Source organism: Crotalus tigris, unplaced genomic scaffold, assembly GCF_016545835.1.
Source record: "Crotalus tigris isolate CLP2741 ecotype Arizona unplaced genomic scaffold, ASM1654583v1 scf7180000018540.1288718, whole genome shotgun sequence".
NCBI classification, from domain to species: Eukaryota; Metazoa; Chordata; class Lepidosauria; order Squamata; family Viperidae; genus Crotalus; species Crotalus tigris.
This window is the reverse complement of record NW_024097064.1, coordinates 198,610-216,698: the sequence shown is the minus strand read 5'-3', so window position 1 is coordinate 216,698 and position 18,089 is coordinate 198,610. Positions and strand designations below refer to the sequence as shown.

Here is an 18,089-nt window from a genome sequence, read left to right as displayed (position 1 = left end):
CTAAGATGATCAAAGGCCTGGAGACCAAAACATATGAAGAACGGCTGTAGGACTTGGGTTTGGCTAATCTAAAGAAAAGAAAAAATAGGGGTAACATAGGCAGTTTTCCAGTATCTGAGGGGCTGCCACAAAGAAAAGGGGATCAAATTATTCTCCAAAGCACCAGAAGGCAGGACAAGAAGCAACCTGGAATTAAGGAGAAATTTCCTAAAAGTGAAGACAATTAATTGGTGGAACAGCTTGCCTTCAGAAATTGTAGGTGCTCCATCACTAGAGGGTTTTAAGAAGAGACTGGACACTTGTCTGAGATGGTATAGGTTCTCCTGCTTGAGCAGAGGAATGGACTAGAAGATCCTTTCCAACTCTATTCTATTCTATTCCATTTTCAGATGCAGCATGAATAAATAATCATTTTAAACAGGCTTCGCATGTGGTACTTATTGGAATACTGGCTGTAAGAAAATCTACTTCATCTCTGCACAGAATTCTCAATAGATCAACATGAATCTCAGGAAGTAAGGGTCTCATAGAGATGCTTTGTCAGGGAGCCCTTAAAATCCTGGAAGTACTATTAATGCACTGGTAGCATATATAAGAGATTAATTCAACTGCATCAGGGATGACTATTTGGATGCAAATTGAGATGCCATGTTTGGTAATTAAATGTTCCTTTCAAATATCCACTCCCATATGTAAAAAGTAAAAGGGAAAAAAAACATACAAATTGCTGTTTTATTTAAACAATTCTTCCATTTTAGTTCTTAACTTCCATAAAAACACCTGACAATTAAATAACATTAAATAACAAATAACAGCATTCCATGTGCCTCAATGTATAGTCATGTTGGCCACATATATGTTATAGATGTCAAAGCATCGTCTCCTTCAGCTGGTTAAAGCTAAGCTACCTCATATTATCAAAAATAATTTAATATCCCAGAATGGGGATGAGCAGCAACTGCACCACAAGACAAGCAGAATATAAATTTGATAAATAAATAAATAATAAACGAAGAAAAATGAAAATTTTCTTTCTGAAGGAGCTAAACAGTATATACATAAAGCATTAGCCTCAGTTAAGAGTTTTGAAGCCTTGTGTAAAAAACATTTGTCATGAGCAAACTAAATTGATTTAAACCTGGTTATTTCCATGTATATTTGAATGGAAATGATTGTTATATGGAAATTCTACATCCAATTAGGTTACCTAAATGCTATTGAAATCAGGATCTAACCACATAGCCACCAACCAAAAATTAGGTAGAAACAGAAACAGAAAAAGTATTGGAGGAAAGGAGTGAAGGTGTTATATGTACCTGTTTTTGTGAACCAGTTCCATCTAAAGAAAATGCTACAAAAATGTCCTGATGATGGTGATTTCACTGGAATGTGCCAACTAAAGATGATTTTGCCTCAGGTTTTAGATCCACTGGATTCAGTGCCTCTAGCCAAAAAGAGGTTTGAGACTGGCCCTATGGCTATCTTTACTTAGAGTTGAGACTGATATAAAAGAAACATACAAAATGTCTACTGGGCTAAAAATCCAGCAAAAGGATTCACCCCATATATAATGCAAACATTTTAGCAGCAATGTGTTAAATGTAAAATAAGATGGCACAACCAATGCTATAGTGACTTAGATTTAGAAAAATCTTAAATCTTTTTACTAAGAAGTGAGTCCCATTTCTCTGTAGAGTTTCTTCTGAATAAATAAGATTAAATCAAAACTATTGGTCTATTATAAGGAAGATGCATTTACTTCCTAAATAAGTAGATGGGAGGAGAAACAAGGCAAAACATTGTTAATTGGTTATTTAACAAAATAATACTAGCTGGAAACACTGGAAAGAGAAATAGTTATCTTTTTATTATAGTCAAACAAAGAAAAACAATGCATCTGTTTTTCAAAAATATTAGGTGCTATCAGATTTCATTTGCTTTTGAAATGAAATGTTTAAGTGTTTCTTGTTACATTTTATAGTACAATTGCTTTGAAAACTAGTGATTTATTTGAAAGTCCTTAATTATTATTTAAATTTCAATTGCCCACCTATATTTCCTTCACTGAATCTTTAAATCATGCACTTAAAATAGACTACAAGATTATCTGGTCAAATCATAATTTATTCTCCCTCTCTCTCCCTCTCTCCTATGTTTGTGGGTTGTGTTGATGTGTGTGGCAGAGGGTGTTTATGTTTGTATGTCACGACAAGCTATTCAGTCAAGGAAAACAATCTCAGAAAGCACAATAAAAGGTTGTTTCCTTTTGTATTATATTCTGATCAAAATAGATTCTCCTAAACCAAATAGCTATTCTCTCTTAAAAAAACAACCTGTACGTTGTCAAACCCAACAGTAAATAGATCCCCATCTTTCTTTAAGCTCTTTCAACTTAGGTTCAAAACAGAATTATATATGGAAATTAGCCTTGTTGATATACTGATTCAGAAAACTCAAGTGTGCAAACCATCCCTATTATTTTTCTTTATTCTCAGTACAAGTGTGTAAATCTGTAGACACCTGAGGAAGCCCTGAAGGACTATAAATAGCTTTTTGTGAGGCAGTGGGAGGAGAAATAGCAATATCACATTCATAAAGATGGTGTAGAGCAGCTTTTTGTGCAAATAATTCAGAAAAGAAAACGTCTTAAGAAGTTAAACAGAATGATATTATACATAGATAAAGAAAAATCTGCTGCCAATAAGAAGGATCCAATAGAAAGATCTCAGGCAGGTGGAAGGATTTTCTGATTGAGGTAAGGAACAAAAGGGGGAAGAAAATATCAGGAAACTGAGGAACGGGATGGTATGTATGTATGTCTGTATATGCATGTATGTATATGTGTGTATACTGCATGTATGTATATGTGTGTATACACATACATTCACACGCACACACATACACACACAATACACATATACAATTCCTTTCAAATACTGAATAGTAATAAAATTAATGGTTTGCCCTTCTAATGTTTTCATAAAAAACAATTTCCATCATTATTAATTCCTCACTGTCAAACCACAGATAACCTAATTCAAATTTTCTTGTATCCCTTGGGTTATAAGGCATCTGGATAGAAGCTGGAAGATCATGAATTCTAGACCTGCCTTAGACACAAAGTCAGCTGGATGATCTCTAGGTATACTGAAGTAGAGTTGATCACAAAATGCAAGGTTATACTCTCCTGTATTTCATAATAGTCTCAAAACATTCAGGAAGGTTGCTTAATACTAATCAAATTAATTTTTTCCAAGTAGAATCACCTCAAATGCTACAACTTACTATTTTATGACCATGTAATAGATAAAATATAGTCACTTTGGTGTAGTGGTTAAGGCATCAGATTAGAATCTGGGAGAACATGAATTCTAATTCTTAAGTACAAAACTGGGTGACCTTGGGCCTGTCATTTTCTTTCAGCCCTAGGAAAGAGGCAATGGCAAACCACTTCTGAAAACCCTTGCCCATAAAACTGCAGCTCATACAGTTTCTGAGAATTAGGCATAATTGAACAGAAGAAAAGATAATGATCCATCCACCCTATCCTATTCTAACCCTTTTTCTTATTTAAAATATCCCCAAATTAGGTATGTGATAATGGTTGCACATATATTCAGAGAAAGATATACTTCAGAATATCAGTTAAACATCCTTTATGTTCCAGAAAACAAATAGTATATACACTTATTGAGACATCTAGATCAGTTATTCATACCATTAAACTCATGCCGATACCAACCCTACCCTTTACTTCTACCAGATATCCTCAATAGATATTATGCTCTAACCTGTAAGAGAAGCAATTTCACATGCATCCAATATCCAAAAAACATACACTTCACATCATAAACAGCAAATCATGTTGCAATTCCAAGCCTTTTGGTTCGAGAGATTTTCAAAACATTTGTCAATCTTTCAAAAATAAATTTGCTACTTGTATAATAGAATAGTACGATTGCAAATATTGTTTGCATTCGTGAGAATCTTGAAAATGAAACCAGAAATCCACTTATTTTAAATATTGTACACTTATAATTTTTAAAAAACAGATTCAGCTAGTTTTGTCCTAATTCTTATTAGTCCCTAAGAAGACACTGTACTGTGAATATTTCTTAGCATTTTCCCACTTCCCCCTCTTGAAGACTGAAGCACAACCAGGTGAGGACCTGTTTGGAGAAGACCTACTCACCGTCTTCCAGAGGGGCTGTCTCTTGGCACTGACTGAAGTGGCAGTTACTATGAGATGTGAGACAGACACTATCAAACCGAAGACAACGGCCAGGAGAGTGCGGACGGGCAATAGGGAGTAGGAGACGAAGATGACCAGCATGAGCTGCCACATACCCTGCTCGGGGGCGCTGGGTGGCTCCATGCCATAGGCGCCCACTGAGAAAGGGCAGCAAAGGAAGGCGAAGGTAAAGCTGAAAAGCAAGCTGAGCTTCACTATCTGCTGCAGCTGTGTGACTTGCAGGTACTTAACATTGGTGACGATGAAGAGGGAGAGGAAGATGATACAGTGTACCGGATGGGAGCCCTTGGAAATAGTCAGCCTGGGGCCCGAAAGCAACTCCAGCAGCGCCAGACTGGCCGTCAGCGCTATCAGCACGGCCAGAGCTTTGAGTGTGGACGTCTGCTCCAGTTTCAGATTATAATTCTGGAAGAGCGATTCCAGTTCCTTGCAGTCGAACTGGTCCTCACAGGCGACGCCATCCAGGAAGGGTACCGGGGGACCCACTCCGACTGTTCTCACTGCCGCGACCGCAGCTCCGGAAGCGTTGCTACTATTGCCTGCAGCCGATGGAGGTACTGGGGGCGGCGGCTGCGTTGCCAACGGCGGGCCGGGTGTGAAGGAGCAGCAGCAACAACAGCAGCGGCAGCGGCGGCGGCAACATTTTTTCTTCCTCGTCTTTTTGCTCTTCTTGACTTTCTGAAACGGCATTTCCTCCATGTCAGGGCCATTCATAAATCCTGCGGAGGGAAAGCTCCTCCGCTGCTTCGGCCACTGTCGCTCCAGTAGCTTAGCCCAGGAAAGAAATCCGGGAAAGAGGGACGGGAAGGGGGCGGTGGCTGCTTTTTTGAGAACGCGGGAAAGCGGTAGGGGTGGTGGCGAGCAAGAGCGGTTCTAGACACTGAAAGCCAACCTAAAAGAGAGCAATCCCCGAATGCAACCCACCCACCGAGCCGCCGCCGCGCGCAACAGCAATCGCCGGAGAGGATCGCTTTTCAGATGGCCTCAGAGCGACTTTCGGGGGCGCAAAGTCACTCTCACTCGGCTCTGGAATGCCGCTACCGCCGCTTCTAATTCAATGCGAGGTGTTCCCTGCTCACGCTACATAACTAATAGCTTCTCGCCCTGCACACTCGGCTTTCCTAGGCTGCAGCTTGCAGGGGCTACAATCCCCGAATGGCTTCGTCCGAAGACAGGAAAGCCAGCAAAAAAGAGAAACGGCTGAAAGACAAAAAACGAGGATGGGCAAAAGACTCGATCCACAGGCTGGTTTGATCAGAGGCGGCAATTTGGAAGATACTGTAGTAGGAGGGACACAATCATGCTGGTTCCTAGGGAATAAGACCAAGCAATAAGAGCTCAACCCTCCCACCAGTAACGTAATAAAAAAAATCTTCCGAATATAAGGTAAATTAAGATGATTCCAAAAGCGACAGAGCCAGAGCAAGGGAGAGAAAAAAAGTGAGGGAAATATCGAGATAAGGGAAGACAGGGTGATCCCCTTTCTACGTCCAAAAGCATTTTAACTGAGGAAACGTCCTGCGCCTGCGCACAGTTTTGGTTAAGAAACCAGGCGCATTGCCCAATCTTAGTGAATTGCGGGGGGGGGGGGGGAGGAGAAATGTCCGTTTGAGGTTTTAACGGGATCGTGTCCAAGTTTCATGCTCTCACCTCCCCCACTTCTAGCTTTCTCCTAATTCTTGGTCTTCCTCCATTTCTCCATCACGTGTATTCCTGCTCTTATTCCCTTTCACTGATCAAAATGCGTGAAAGGTTTTTTTTTTTTTAAACTTTGTGTCACGCCTTCCTGACAACAGATTAGAATGGACATCTGGTAGTGCATGCAGTTATCGGCAGCAAACGAGCTGCAGTACACCAGGGAGAGGAAAATGGCAAGTGGAGAGAGGAATCTAGTAGCATATTCGCGGGTGGGTGAGCTGGTTTGTTAGCACTATTTCTTTTATAAAAGTTAGCTCGGATGACGCTTGAGATCACTGAACCCATTGCCATTTAAAATTTACCTGAAAAACGAATTTCATTAGTTTCTCAGTCTAACTAGGAGGGATAAGTGTATTTATAACATTTAAACATTCTGAAAGAGAGGAATTCTTCAAAACAGTATACTCAAAGGAGCATTTTTTACGACGGAATGGCTTCTTTTGGCGAACGAGAATAAGCCTTTCAGCAATCTAGCCGTTTTCAGATTTTCGAGATCCGGGTGTGTGCGCATACACAAAGATCTGCAGTTACCATTTTGTTAGGTTGCTTTTGGGTTCCCTAGGCGTTTGTTAGTGCCACACAGTAGAACAGGACAAAGACAATCTCTGTTCAAATGGCAAGCACCTCAGCTGCTAAGTAATGAGATTGCTGCTGCCGCTTGGGTAGCTGTTAACTACCTCCTTACTATACCTGCCCTCCTTTATAAGCAGTATGATAAATGTTTAAGAGAATTAGCAGGTACCATGTATTAATTTTTTTAAAGCATGCTGACGTACTTCCAACCCAGCTCTACAAACTTTATAGTCAAAATTAATCATCTTCTGTTCTAAACAAATTAGAGCCAGATTGTTTCCTTCTATCAATTGTCAATAGTTCATAAGTATATATTTTTTTTAATCCATTCTCTGTCAGCTAGATGAAAGGACCCACATTATCAAAGATTTCAGTCTGCATTTTATAAAACTGGTAGTGCTTGTTGCAATTGCCAAGATAAGAATAAACAGTTGGGAATTGTTAAATAGGATTGGTAAGTGGATAAGCATATACATTTAATAAATAAATAATAGTTGGTTGTGTACAGCCTCCTTCAAAGAGTTCCTGTGAGGAAGAGCTGAAAAGCCATCAAGCAACTGTTCCCCTTAAAATAGCTGAAAGATGGGTTGTTGCAGTTGTGAAACTGACCAGCTAGAAGCTCTGCAGAGCTGCAGTATTTCCAAGATCAGTGTACGGACCCACCCCACTTTGCATCTTAAGAAGACAGAACTCTTGGAATAATTCTTCCAACAGGCATCCTTTATTAAGAGAAAATGGTTGCAGGCATTCTAGACAAGACTTGGGGTCCAAGCTCTCCCATTCAAGGTTTTAAGGGGTTCCCCAGTAGCCCCACCCAATCACCTCCCTCTTCCACCGGCAGTCTCAGGCATTACACTCCCACCCCCTTTTCCTTACTGCCGGCTGGATGGAGACTTCAGAGAAAACTACATGAAAGGTAAAAGCCCCATTGTTATGGTTAGTTCATTTGGCAATACTCACATCCAGTTCCTTTGAAGTGTACCAAAGGAAGTGAGGGCCATAAAGCCCCTTTGTTCACCCCCTTCCCTTCATCGTATGACAGAATCTATAGAAGGCAGAAATGGGGTTTTTTATAATTGATAACTAGAGATGAAATATAATTGGATTCTGACATCCTGCCCCTTCAAAAATATGACAGATCCACCTGAAAGAAAACAAAACAGGTATAAAAGTTAGTCAGGCTTGTTAGGGTATTCTGTGTGAAACTTCTTTAATAGTTTCAGGGCTCTGACATGACGTTTATGGACCCACTCGTTTTGTGAGGGAGGGAGGTGTTTCCAGGCAACTAGGTACTGAGTCATTCCATGATATCTCCTAGAGTCAAGGATTTCCTTTATTTCGAAGTGTTATTCGCCCTCCGCCATGATTGGAGGTGGTGGTGGGGGGATTTTTGGCCGTAGAGGTGACTGACGCTCTCTTTTCAGCAAGCTACAATGAAAAATTGGGTGTATTTGCCTGAGATTTTGGGGTAATTCTAATTCTACTGTTACTGGGTTTATGATTCTTTTAATTGGAAAAGGCCCTATATATTTTGGTCTACGTTTTTTACAGGGCTGTAGGGACTTTAGGTATTTTGTAGATAAGTACACCATTTCTCCTAATGAATGATGTAGGCTCAACCCTTTTTTTATCGGCTTGTGCTTTGTATGCCTGCCTAGCTTCATCTAGTGCTTTTCTGACTATTGGCCAGATGTTTTGTAATTGTTCCATCCATTCTTTCAGTGATGGGATTGCCGGTTCCTGTGGGGTTAATTCTGGCATGGGGTTGAAACTTTGACCGTTGGCTATTTGAAAAGGAGTGTAACCTGTGCTGGAGTGGACTGCATTATTGTAAGCAACTTCTGCGAAAGGGAGTAGGTCCGTCCAATTTGTTTGTTGAAAATTAATAAAACATCTTAAATATTGCTCAAGTACTGAAAGACAACGTTCTGTTTGTCCATCCCCTTGTGGATGATGACTAGATGTCAGTCCCTGAGTGGTCCCTAAGAGGGATAAAAATTCCTTCCAAAATGCAGACGTAAATTGCACTCCCCTATCAGAGATGATGCGTTGGGGTGCCCCGTGCAATCTGTAAATGTGCTGGACAAAAAGTTTTGCTAAGGCCTTTGCAGTGGGAATCTTTTGGCAAGGGATAAAGTGCACCTGTTTGGAAAACAAGTCCGTGACTGTCCAGACAACAGTATTCCCATTGCTTTCTGGCAATTCCACTATAAAATCCATGGCTATTTCCCTCCAGGGGATTTGCCACTGGTTGTAATAGTCCTGGCAATTTCCCTTGCAACCTCTTTGCAGTCGCACATTTTGGGCAGCTGGCCACATAACTTTCTATGTCCTTTTTTATTGATGGCCAGCAAAATTGCCGTTTAATTAAGTGTAAAGTTTTTACAAATCCAAAATGCCCTGCTGATTTTGTGTCATAGCAAAGCTGCATGAAAGTGACTCTTTGGGTTGTTGGTATATATAACTTTTTCCTTACCCAAGGCAACCCGTCTCTCATTGTGCATACATTTTGGTTTTTCTGGAACCATTCGTCTGTTTCCAAACTTTTTCTGAATTCAATTCCAGTTTGGCTGTCCAGTTGTGGTTTTAATTTAGCTTGGGTTCTTGTGGTTACTGGTGCTGCCAGTTGTGACTCTGCCATTATTGGTTTAGAGTCTGTGGTTCGTGCGCTGTTATATTGGGTCATGCGAGATTCTTTCTCCCTGGTAAATGTTTGAGCTTAAATTAGAACTGGTGAAAATGCTGGGACCAGTGGGCTTGTTTGGGATTGAGTTTTCTGGGCGTTTTCAGGACTTCCAAATTTTTGTGATCAGTCCACACCTGGAAGGGGATTTTGTTGCCTTCCAGGAACTGTCGCCACGTGAGTAATGCCCAACGTATCCCGTATGCCTCCTTCTCCCATACGGGCCAGCGCTTTTCTGTTTCCGTGAATTTCTTGGATGTATATACACAGGGTTGCAATACTGCATCATCATTTTCTTGTAATAGAACAGCCTCCACTGCCACATCACTTGCATCTGCCTGTATTACAAAGGGCTTGTCCATGTCTGGGTGTCTTAGTACTGGTTGGCAGAAAAAAGTCTCTTTAGTTTCTCAAACACTGCTTGGCACTCCATTGTCCATGTTAGTGGCTGGCTAGGTTTTATGAGGATGCTCCCTTCGTTTTTAATAAGTTAGTGAGGGGCAAGGCTATCTGAGCAAATGAGGGGATGAATTGGCGGTAAAACTTTGCAAAGCCCAGAAAACATTGTAATTGCTTTCTTGTGTGGGGTGGTGCCCAATCTAATACTGCTCTGACCTTCTCTGGGTCCATTTCAATGCCTGGGGGGATATGCGATAACCTAGGTAGTCTATCCTTTCCTGGTGGAATTCGCATTTTGAGAGTTTGGCATATAGGTGGGCGGCTCACAGTTTCTTTAAAACCGCTCTGACAAGGTTGACATGTTCCTCTTTTGTTTCGGTGAAGATAAGAATGTCGTCCAAGTAAACAAGGACCCCCTTAAACAGGTGCTCCCTTAGGACGTCATTGATTAATTGCATAAAGACTGCAGGGCCCCCTTGTAATCCAAATGGCAAGACTTTGAATTGATAGCACCCCATGGGGCAGTTAAATGCAGTCTTCCATTCGTTCCCTTCCTTAATTCTCACGTGATAGTACGCTTCCCTTAGGTCTAGTTTAGAAAAAAAAATTCTTTCGAGAGGTGTGACAGCATGTCTTTCATGAGGGGCAGAGGGTATAGGTTGCTTTCACTGATTGTATTCAGGGCCCTATAATCTACGCATAAGCGTAAAGAGCCATCCTTCTTCTTCAGCATGATGTCAGAAGAATCCACCAATGGGTTGTCTCAGTCCTCCTGCCCAATCAGACCAAGTTGTCACGCCTCCTCCGTATCTGGGGTCCTCCCAGTTTTCTTCTTGGTCTTCGCCCATTACATACATGATTTCTTGACTCTCTCTACGTTGGAGCAGGTCTGATAGAAAATTTACTCATTGGTGGATTCTTTAAAAGAGTTTAGCAGCTTAGTGAGAGTTTTGTTTCCCCTCTGTAAGGATTTGATGCATTTCCCTCCTCAGGGTTAGGTTAAAACTTCCCAAGGAAAGGGGGCGGTGGGTTTTTCACTTCCCCAGATTCAGTATCCTGCTGAATTAGCAAACAACCTCGCCCTACACAGTGGGGAGGGGAGGTTTAACTTGTACGCATTTCAAAGGTGTTGTTGAAAGATCTCAGTTTCACGTGCGCAGTTCCTTTCCTTACTGCTTTCATTTTCACAGCCTCACTTTCACAGAAGTGGCTTCTCCCTGGCCGGGCTCGGCTAGGGACTCTTAGCAGCCACCATTTGATTTTCAAAAGGCCTAATCTCACTTCTAAACACTTTATTATTGCTGCAACAAGGGAAAGCCCAACGGTGGCCTTACAATCATTTAAAGCCACTGCAGAAGCATTAGGAGCCTCATGGGGCAGCAGTAAAGCCTTTTGCGCCTAACAGCTGTTAGGCACAATCCCCTGCTTCATGCACTGGGTCAATTAGCAGATTCCAATTAACCTTGTTTGTGGCAGTCACTGGTCCCTTGCACTGCAGCATTAATTCTATCCCTCACCCCCCTTCTTTACCCCCCCTCCCTCCTGTTATTCCCTCCAAGGGAACGTTCATAGAGCCCACCATTTGGAGGCTCAATCCCCCTGGCAGTCGCCATTTTGAATTTAAAAAAAAATAACAATAATTTAAAAAAAATCTAAATTGAATGCAATAACGGGGGTGAACTACAAATGTTAATTGTATTAAACTAGATTGATTAACAAAATTGCTGACTCCTTTATCTGAGTCTTAGTTTCAGCCATCACCTGATCTAGACACCTGTGAGCAAGAGTTTGGTACCAACAGCAGCTCTGGTTCTTCAGCCTGGTCGCCATATTGCCTGTCTGCCCTTCTGCATCTGTTGGCTGTTCCAGCATCCTGACCATCGCCACTACTGTGGGACACGTGTGATTCTTCTCCACCCAATCCATGTAGGTCAGTCCCCCGTGGGGACCTCTGACGTCCCTTGCAGAACAAATCAGGCCAAAGGCAACTTTGGGTTGATTTCGATGGAAATGGCAGACCCTTCTGAGCCACGTTCCTTGGACATGGACGTCATTCCCGTCTCCACTGAGCCGACACCCGAGCCTCCATCAGGTAAGGCGAGATCCAAGTCTAAGCATGACAGGAAAGCTGGCGCGGCGAGCGACAAACTGGCTGAACGCACCCACAGAGCCCTGGAGAAGCAATTCTCCCGGGCCCAACACTTGTCTGCTGAAGGAGGTCTCACATTGCCGACCTCCATACCAGTGGACGGGGAGAGCCTCAACCATCCACATCCAGAGTATGATCGCCGGAGACGGGGTATCAACAGGTCCCAACTCGGACTCTTGGTCAGGTAGACCCACCCATGTTTGGGGAGAACTTTGCCTTGCCAGGTTAATCTGCAGCACCCACTGCTGCCAGCACACCACCAGCACACCACCTGCTGCGGGGTTAAGGCTTCAAACCCGTTAAGTCTCCGACCAGCTCCAAATGTGGATATCATAGGCAGTGTGCCAAGCCATGGCATCAGCGAGTCATCAACAAGCCCCCTTCGTTCCAGGACCATCCTCTTCTTCGGCACCAACAACTGCTGCGAGGCCTCCACTGGATCAATCAGGTATGGTCTCCCAATCCCCTGATTCGGACCCGGATGTTTCAGATTATGGGGGAGGCAAGGACGGTTGGTCGGATTGCAAGGAACCATCTTACGAATCCCAATCCATGGCAGAGCTTTTTAATGCTTCGCTATTTCCGGCTTTGTTACGCAGAGCGTGCGAGGCAAGTAAGCTTTCCCCTCAGTCGGTACCAACCCCTCAGCCTTCCTCCGATCAGGAAACCAATCCTTTGTTTGCTGTGCCTGTAGACATGCACCTCCATATCCCTTGTCCACAGTTGTTCTTCCAAAATGTGCAGGATCAGTGGGAATCACCAGCAGCCCAGCCGACACAGAGCGCGTCTGAGCGCAAAATGATAGACATGCCTAAGGCATTCGGAGACCTACTAGAGGTCCCAAAAGTGGATGAATCGCTGGCACCGCTATTCTCCACTGCCAGCCTTCCAGCTGATGTATCTGACGTCCTTAAGGCAGAGGATAAAAAATCTGAAATGGCCTTACACAAAGCGCACTTGGCATCTGCCTGGGCTGTGAAGGCAGCGACGGCCACTTCCTTCTTTGCAAGAATCTCTATCACCTGGCTGCGTCAGCTGCAGAATAGAATCCCACTTGAGGAAACTAGAATGCATCAGGACCTAACAAAAATACTTGCCACATCCGAATACATGGCCGATGTCTCTCTGTATTCAGCCAAACATTCAGCGCGGGCTGTGGCTTCCAACGTGGTGGCTAGGAGACTCCTGTGGCTAAAGAATTGGAGAGCCGAAAGTAAGCATAAGTGGCGTGCGGCCACAGCCCCTTTCAAAGGTGGCAAATTATTTGGGGATGCACTAACGCCGTACTTAGTTGAAAATAAACAGAAGCAAAAGGTGATCTCCCACGTGGCAAAGAGGTCCACAAGAAGGTTCACCCCTTAAAGTCGGGCAGGGACAGCAACAGAGTTGGCACAACCGTACCGACCGGTCGCTCCCAAACAGGAGCGCTCACTGAACAGGATAGGTTATAGAGACAGGTCCAGGTACCAGCCACAACCCAAACATTCCTTTTGTGGCCGAGGGGGTTGATCCTTCCACCAAGGTAAATGACTCAGAGGGAAATCCCCCCATTGGTGGCAGGCTCACTCACTTTACTCGCCAGTGGGAAAACACGACCACAGACTCCTGGGTGTTGCGTACCATAAGGGAAGGCCTGTCTCTGGAGTTCAAATCCATTCCATTCAATCACTTTGTGTCTTGCCCAGCCATGAGAAACCCAGTAAAGAGGGGACTCATGGAGGATGCTATACAGCATCTACTAGCCATCAAGGTGATAGAGGAGGTTCCCCCAAGCCAGGCGGGGCAGGGATATTACTCAATCCTGTTTGTAGTCCCAAAGTCTTCGGGGGGATGGAGGGCAATCCTCGATCTCAAGGGATTGAATCTTCACCTTCATTACAAACGGTTCAAAATGCAAACACTGCACTCCATCCTAACCAGTATCAGGCGGGGAGATTTATTAACATCCATAGATCTGAAGGAGGCATACCTCCATATCCCTATTCTCCCAGCTCATTGCAGGTACTTAAGATTCTGCTATTTCAACCGCCATTTTCAGTACAGAGCCTTTCGGCCTCTCTTCAGCCCCCAGGGTCTTTACCAAAATCCTGGCAGTGTTGGCGGCTCACTTGTGGCTGGTCCCAATCAGGGACCAGTGCTACCTGGACGATATCCTGATCCAGTCCCCGTCAGTCTCAGCCGCCCATTCGGATTTGCCCCTCACTATACAGACTCTTCAGGTTCATGGCTTCCTGATCAACTTCAAAAAGAGCCAGATGAATCCATCTACCTGTCAGCTTCACCTGGGAGTAGTAATAGACACGGAATCATGTCATGTGTACATGTCAGAGGAGAGACGCAGGAGCATCAGGGACTTGGCTCGCAAGGTACGCAGGGACAGAACCGTGGCATTAGCCACACTTTCTCAGCTCCTGGGCAAACAGATCTCATGTATAGCAACCGTGCCGTGGGCTCGGCTACATACCCGGGAGCTTCAGTGGTTTTTTCTCCCATACCAAACACAGCATACCAGTACGTCCAACAGACGGGTTCGGGTTCCCCATCAACTACGGTTTTCCCTTGGCTGGTGGACTTCATCGTCCGTCAGCAAAGAGACCCTGTTCAAAGAACCCAACTGCCTTCAGGTGACCACGGACGCCAGTCTCTTCGGCTGGGGGGCTCACCTCCAATCCCGGATAATTCAGGGTCGGTGGTTGCAAGCAGATCTGAAACACAACATAAATTGGTTGGAGTTCAGAGCGATTTATCTAGCTCTTCAAAAATTCCACACAGAAGTCAGGGGCCAGCATGTACTGATTCAAACAGACAACGTGGCTGCAAAGGCCCATGTGAACTGGCAGGGGGGGCACACAGTCGAAATCCCTCATGACAGAAGCCCGAGCATTGGGCACCTGGGCAGAGAAACACCTGCTCTCCATCAGAGCCCAACACATTTCGGGGGAGGCAAATCGACAGGCAGATTTCCTCAGCAGGTCTACAATAGATCATTTGGAGTGGATGCTTCATCCAGATATCTTCTGGGAGATATCAGCCAAATTCAGCAGTCCGATCATCGACCTGTTTGCCACCCCGGAAAATGCTCAGCTTTCCAGATTCCTTTCCCGGTTCCCTTCTCGGGGAGCAGAGGGAGCGGACGTGCTTCGCAGCAGGTGGCCAAAAGGCCTATTGTATGCCTTCCCCCGAGTGCCTCTACTTCCTGCAGTAATCAGGAAGCTCCTGGAGGAACAAGCTCCTGGAGGTGATCTTTATCGCCCCTTACTGGCCCAGGAGACCATGGTTCGCGGATCTGGTGAGTCTTTCATTTTCAGCTCCATGGAGGATTCCCGACAGCCAAATAAGGCTGATACAGGGAGATCTACAACATCCAGATCCACAATGGCTTCAACTGACTGCCTGGCACTTGAACGCCGTATCCTAACCAGGGAATCTTACTCAGCGGAGGTGATTGCTATGATACAGGCGGCCAGGAGACCGGCAACGAACCAGCTTTATGACTATACGTGGAAGCATTTCTGTCAATGGTGTGATAAGAAACACGTAAGTCTATCACAGGTGATGATTCCCAGGGTTCTGGAATATTTAATGGAGGGCGTCAACAAGGTGTTGGCACCCAACACTTTGGCAAACAGTTAGCAGCCCTGTCCTCAATTTTGTCATGGGACTCCTCAGGCTCCTTATCAAGACATCCAGCCATTCGGGCTTTTCTTAAAGGGGTCTCAAATACCAGACCGCCTGTAATTCACAGGTATCCCTTCTGGGACCTATCCCGAGTGCTTCAAGCTCTAACATCTTCTCCTTTTGAACCACTCAAAACGTGCTCATTATTACATTTGTCATTCAAGGTCTCCTTTCTCATTGCCATTACCTCGACCAGGCGCATTTCAGAGTTAGAGGCCTTGTCAGTTAGAAAAGACCTATGCACATTCCACGAGGATAGGATAGTTCTCAGGCTTGACCCTTCATTTATTCCAAAGGTTAACACAGTTTTCCATAGGGCACAGGAGGTTATCCTCCCAAATTTTTGCCCTCACCCGTCACATGAATTAGAACAACGCTGGCACACTTTGGACGTAAGGAGGGCCTTGCGATGTTATATCAAGCGCACTAAGCCCTTCCATAAGTCGGAAACCCTATTTGTGTCCTTTCAGCCTTCATCTATGGGGCAAAAGATTTCAGCTTCCACCATAGGGAGGTGGATAAGGGCCTATATTTCAAGCGCTTATGTCACTCTGGCCTTACCAGTTCGTCTTCATGTGATGGCTCACTCTACCCACAGTGCTGCTACAACTGCGGCACAGGCGTCCATTGAGGACATATGCAGGGCGGCGACATGGTCGTCGCCATCTCCATTCATTAGACATTACTGTTTAGACAAGTTTGCTTTGGCTGAGGCCGCCTTTGGTAGACGTATCCTACAACAAGTAGTCACACCATCTGAGGACCCGGCCCCTACTGACTCCCACCCTTAGGGACTTGAGAAGCTTTGGTACGTCCCACTGGTGGATTCTTCTGACATCATGCTGGAGAATGAGCGTTGGCTTACCTGAACGCCTTTTCTCAGCATGATGAAGAAGAATCCATGCCCTCCCTAAGTAGAAGTCAGTCAGATCCGGGTGGCATGATTGTTCTGTTAGTTATCGTTAGTACCTGCTTGAGAGTTATCACGTCATACTGTTGTCAATGGCTTCGCCCGTCGAAAACTGGGAGGTCCCCAGATAATGAGGAGGCGTGACAACTTGACAACTTGGTCTGATTGGGCAGGAGGACTGAGACAACCCATTAGTGGATTCTTCTTCATCATGCTGAGAAAAGGCGTTCAGGTAAGCCAACGCTCATTCTCTCTAAAAAGGACCGGGGCAGCCACTTTAGGCTTGGATGGCTTAATGAAACCTCTCTCTAGATTTTTTTTTATGAATCTTTCCATTTCCTCCTTCTCCTTTGGGCTCATGGAGTATAATCTGGGCTTCGGGAGTTTTGCCCCAGGCTTGAATTCAATGATACAGTCTGTGGGTTGGTGGGGGGGGGAGCTCATCTGCCCTCTCCTCACTGAAAACTTCAGCAAGGTCTCTGTATTCCTCTGGTATTTCTGTTAGTTCCTTTTCCTCTCCCATGGATGCTTTTTCTATTTTTGATTCTGGTAGCCCCCCTTGGGGTTTTTAGTCCATAGGGTCCCCCTTCAGGAATTTGATTTCTGTCGTCCTCCAATTTACCCAGGGGTTCCAATTTTTTAACCATTCCATCCCTAGGATCATTAGGCATTCCATGCCTGGGGTCACCACAAACGTTATGTCTTCCTCATGTTTGCCCAGGAAGAGGTATATTGGTAGAGTTGCTAGGGTAGCTGGCACCCCCCCCTGCTATGGATCCATCTAACTGGCCAAAGGAGATTGGTTGTTCCAGTCTCCTCGATGGAATGCCCAGATTCCCCACTAGTGTCGGGCTAATGAGGCAGCGGGTGCAGCCAGAGTCTATTAAGGCTTTCACCTTCACGGCTTCAGGCGTGGGGGGAATTAATATAGTCACTGTCTTGAGGATGGGTGCGATGTGTCCACTTACCAGGGGTTCACCCTCCGAGCTGTCATCTGAGGCGTCCACCGGCCCTGCGGTGTAGGCTGGAGTTCTTTCCCCCTGATGAGCAGAAGTGGGGGGTTCCACAATTTCCATCATTCTCATGGCAGTTTCTTTTGGCTTAGCTGAAGACTTTCCAGATTTGCTGATTGGGAATCTGTCTGGATTGTGCTGGGGGACTTTGAAGCGGCATTCTACAGCTCGATGCCCTTCTCTTCCGCACTTGAAACACCCCATTTGCTTCTTGGCTGTAGCCGATGGTTTCACTGGTTCGTGTGTCAACTCAGGCGGGGAGCGGCTCCATTGTTTTCCTCGGTGGTGTCTCTTCAATATGTCGATCTCTACTTCCTCTGCCAAGATGTACCATTCCTCAAGTTGATGTGGGTCCCCTTGGGGCAGGCAAGCATCATAGAGGTCATAATTTAGTCCGTCTTTGAAATGGCTAAGGAGGATGTCTTCTGGCCAGTTCAGTTTGTAATTCTTCCAACAGGCATCCTTTATTAAGAGAAAATGGTTGCAGGCATTCTAGACAGGACTTGGGGTCCAAGCTCTCCCATTCAAGGTTTTAAGGGGTTCCCCAGTAGCCCCACCCAATCACCCCCTCTTTCAGCGACACTCTCAAGCATTACATTCCCACCCCCTTTTCCTTACTGCCGGCTGGATGGAGACTTCAAAGAAAACTACATGAAAGGTAATAGCCCCATTCTTACGGTTAGCTCTTTTGGCATTACACATATCCAGTCTCTTTGAAGTGTACCGAAGGAAGT

The 18,089-nt window shown here is 44.8% G+C and overlaps 1 protein-coding gene across 6 annotated transcripts in view; it reads right to left on the bottom strand.

The window, feature by feature from the left end:
• ADCY1 (adenylate cyclase 1) overlaps nucleotides 1–5,728 on the bottom strand; it is a 451,138-nt gene extending 445,410 nt beyond the window's left edge. For all 6 annotated transcript variants that reach the window (XM_039353930.1, XM_039353932.1, XM_039353931.1 and 3 more), the window contains exon 1: nucleotides 4,193–5,728. In XM_039353930.1, coding sequence (XP_039209864.1) covers nucleotides 4,193–4,966 — 774 coding nt within the window. In that variant the 5' untranslated portion in view covers nucleotides 4,967–5,728. The remainder of the gene's footprint in view (nucleotides 1–4,192) is intronic.
• Between the last annotated feature and the right edge of the window lie 12,361 nt (nucleotides 5,729–18,089).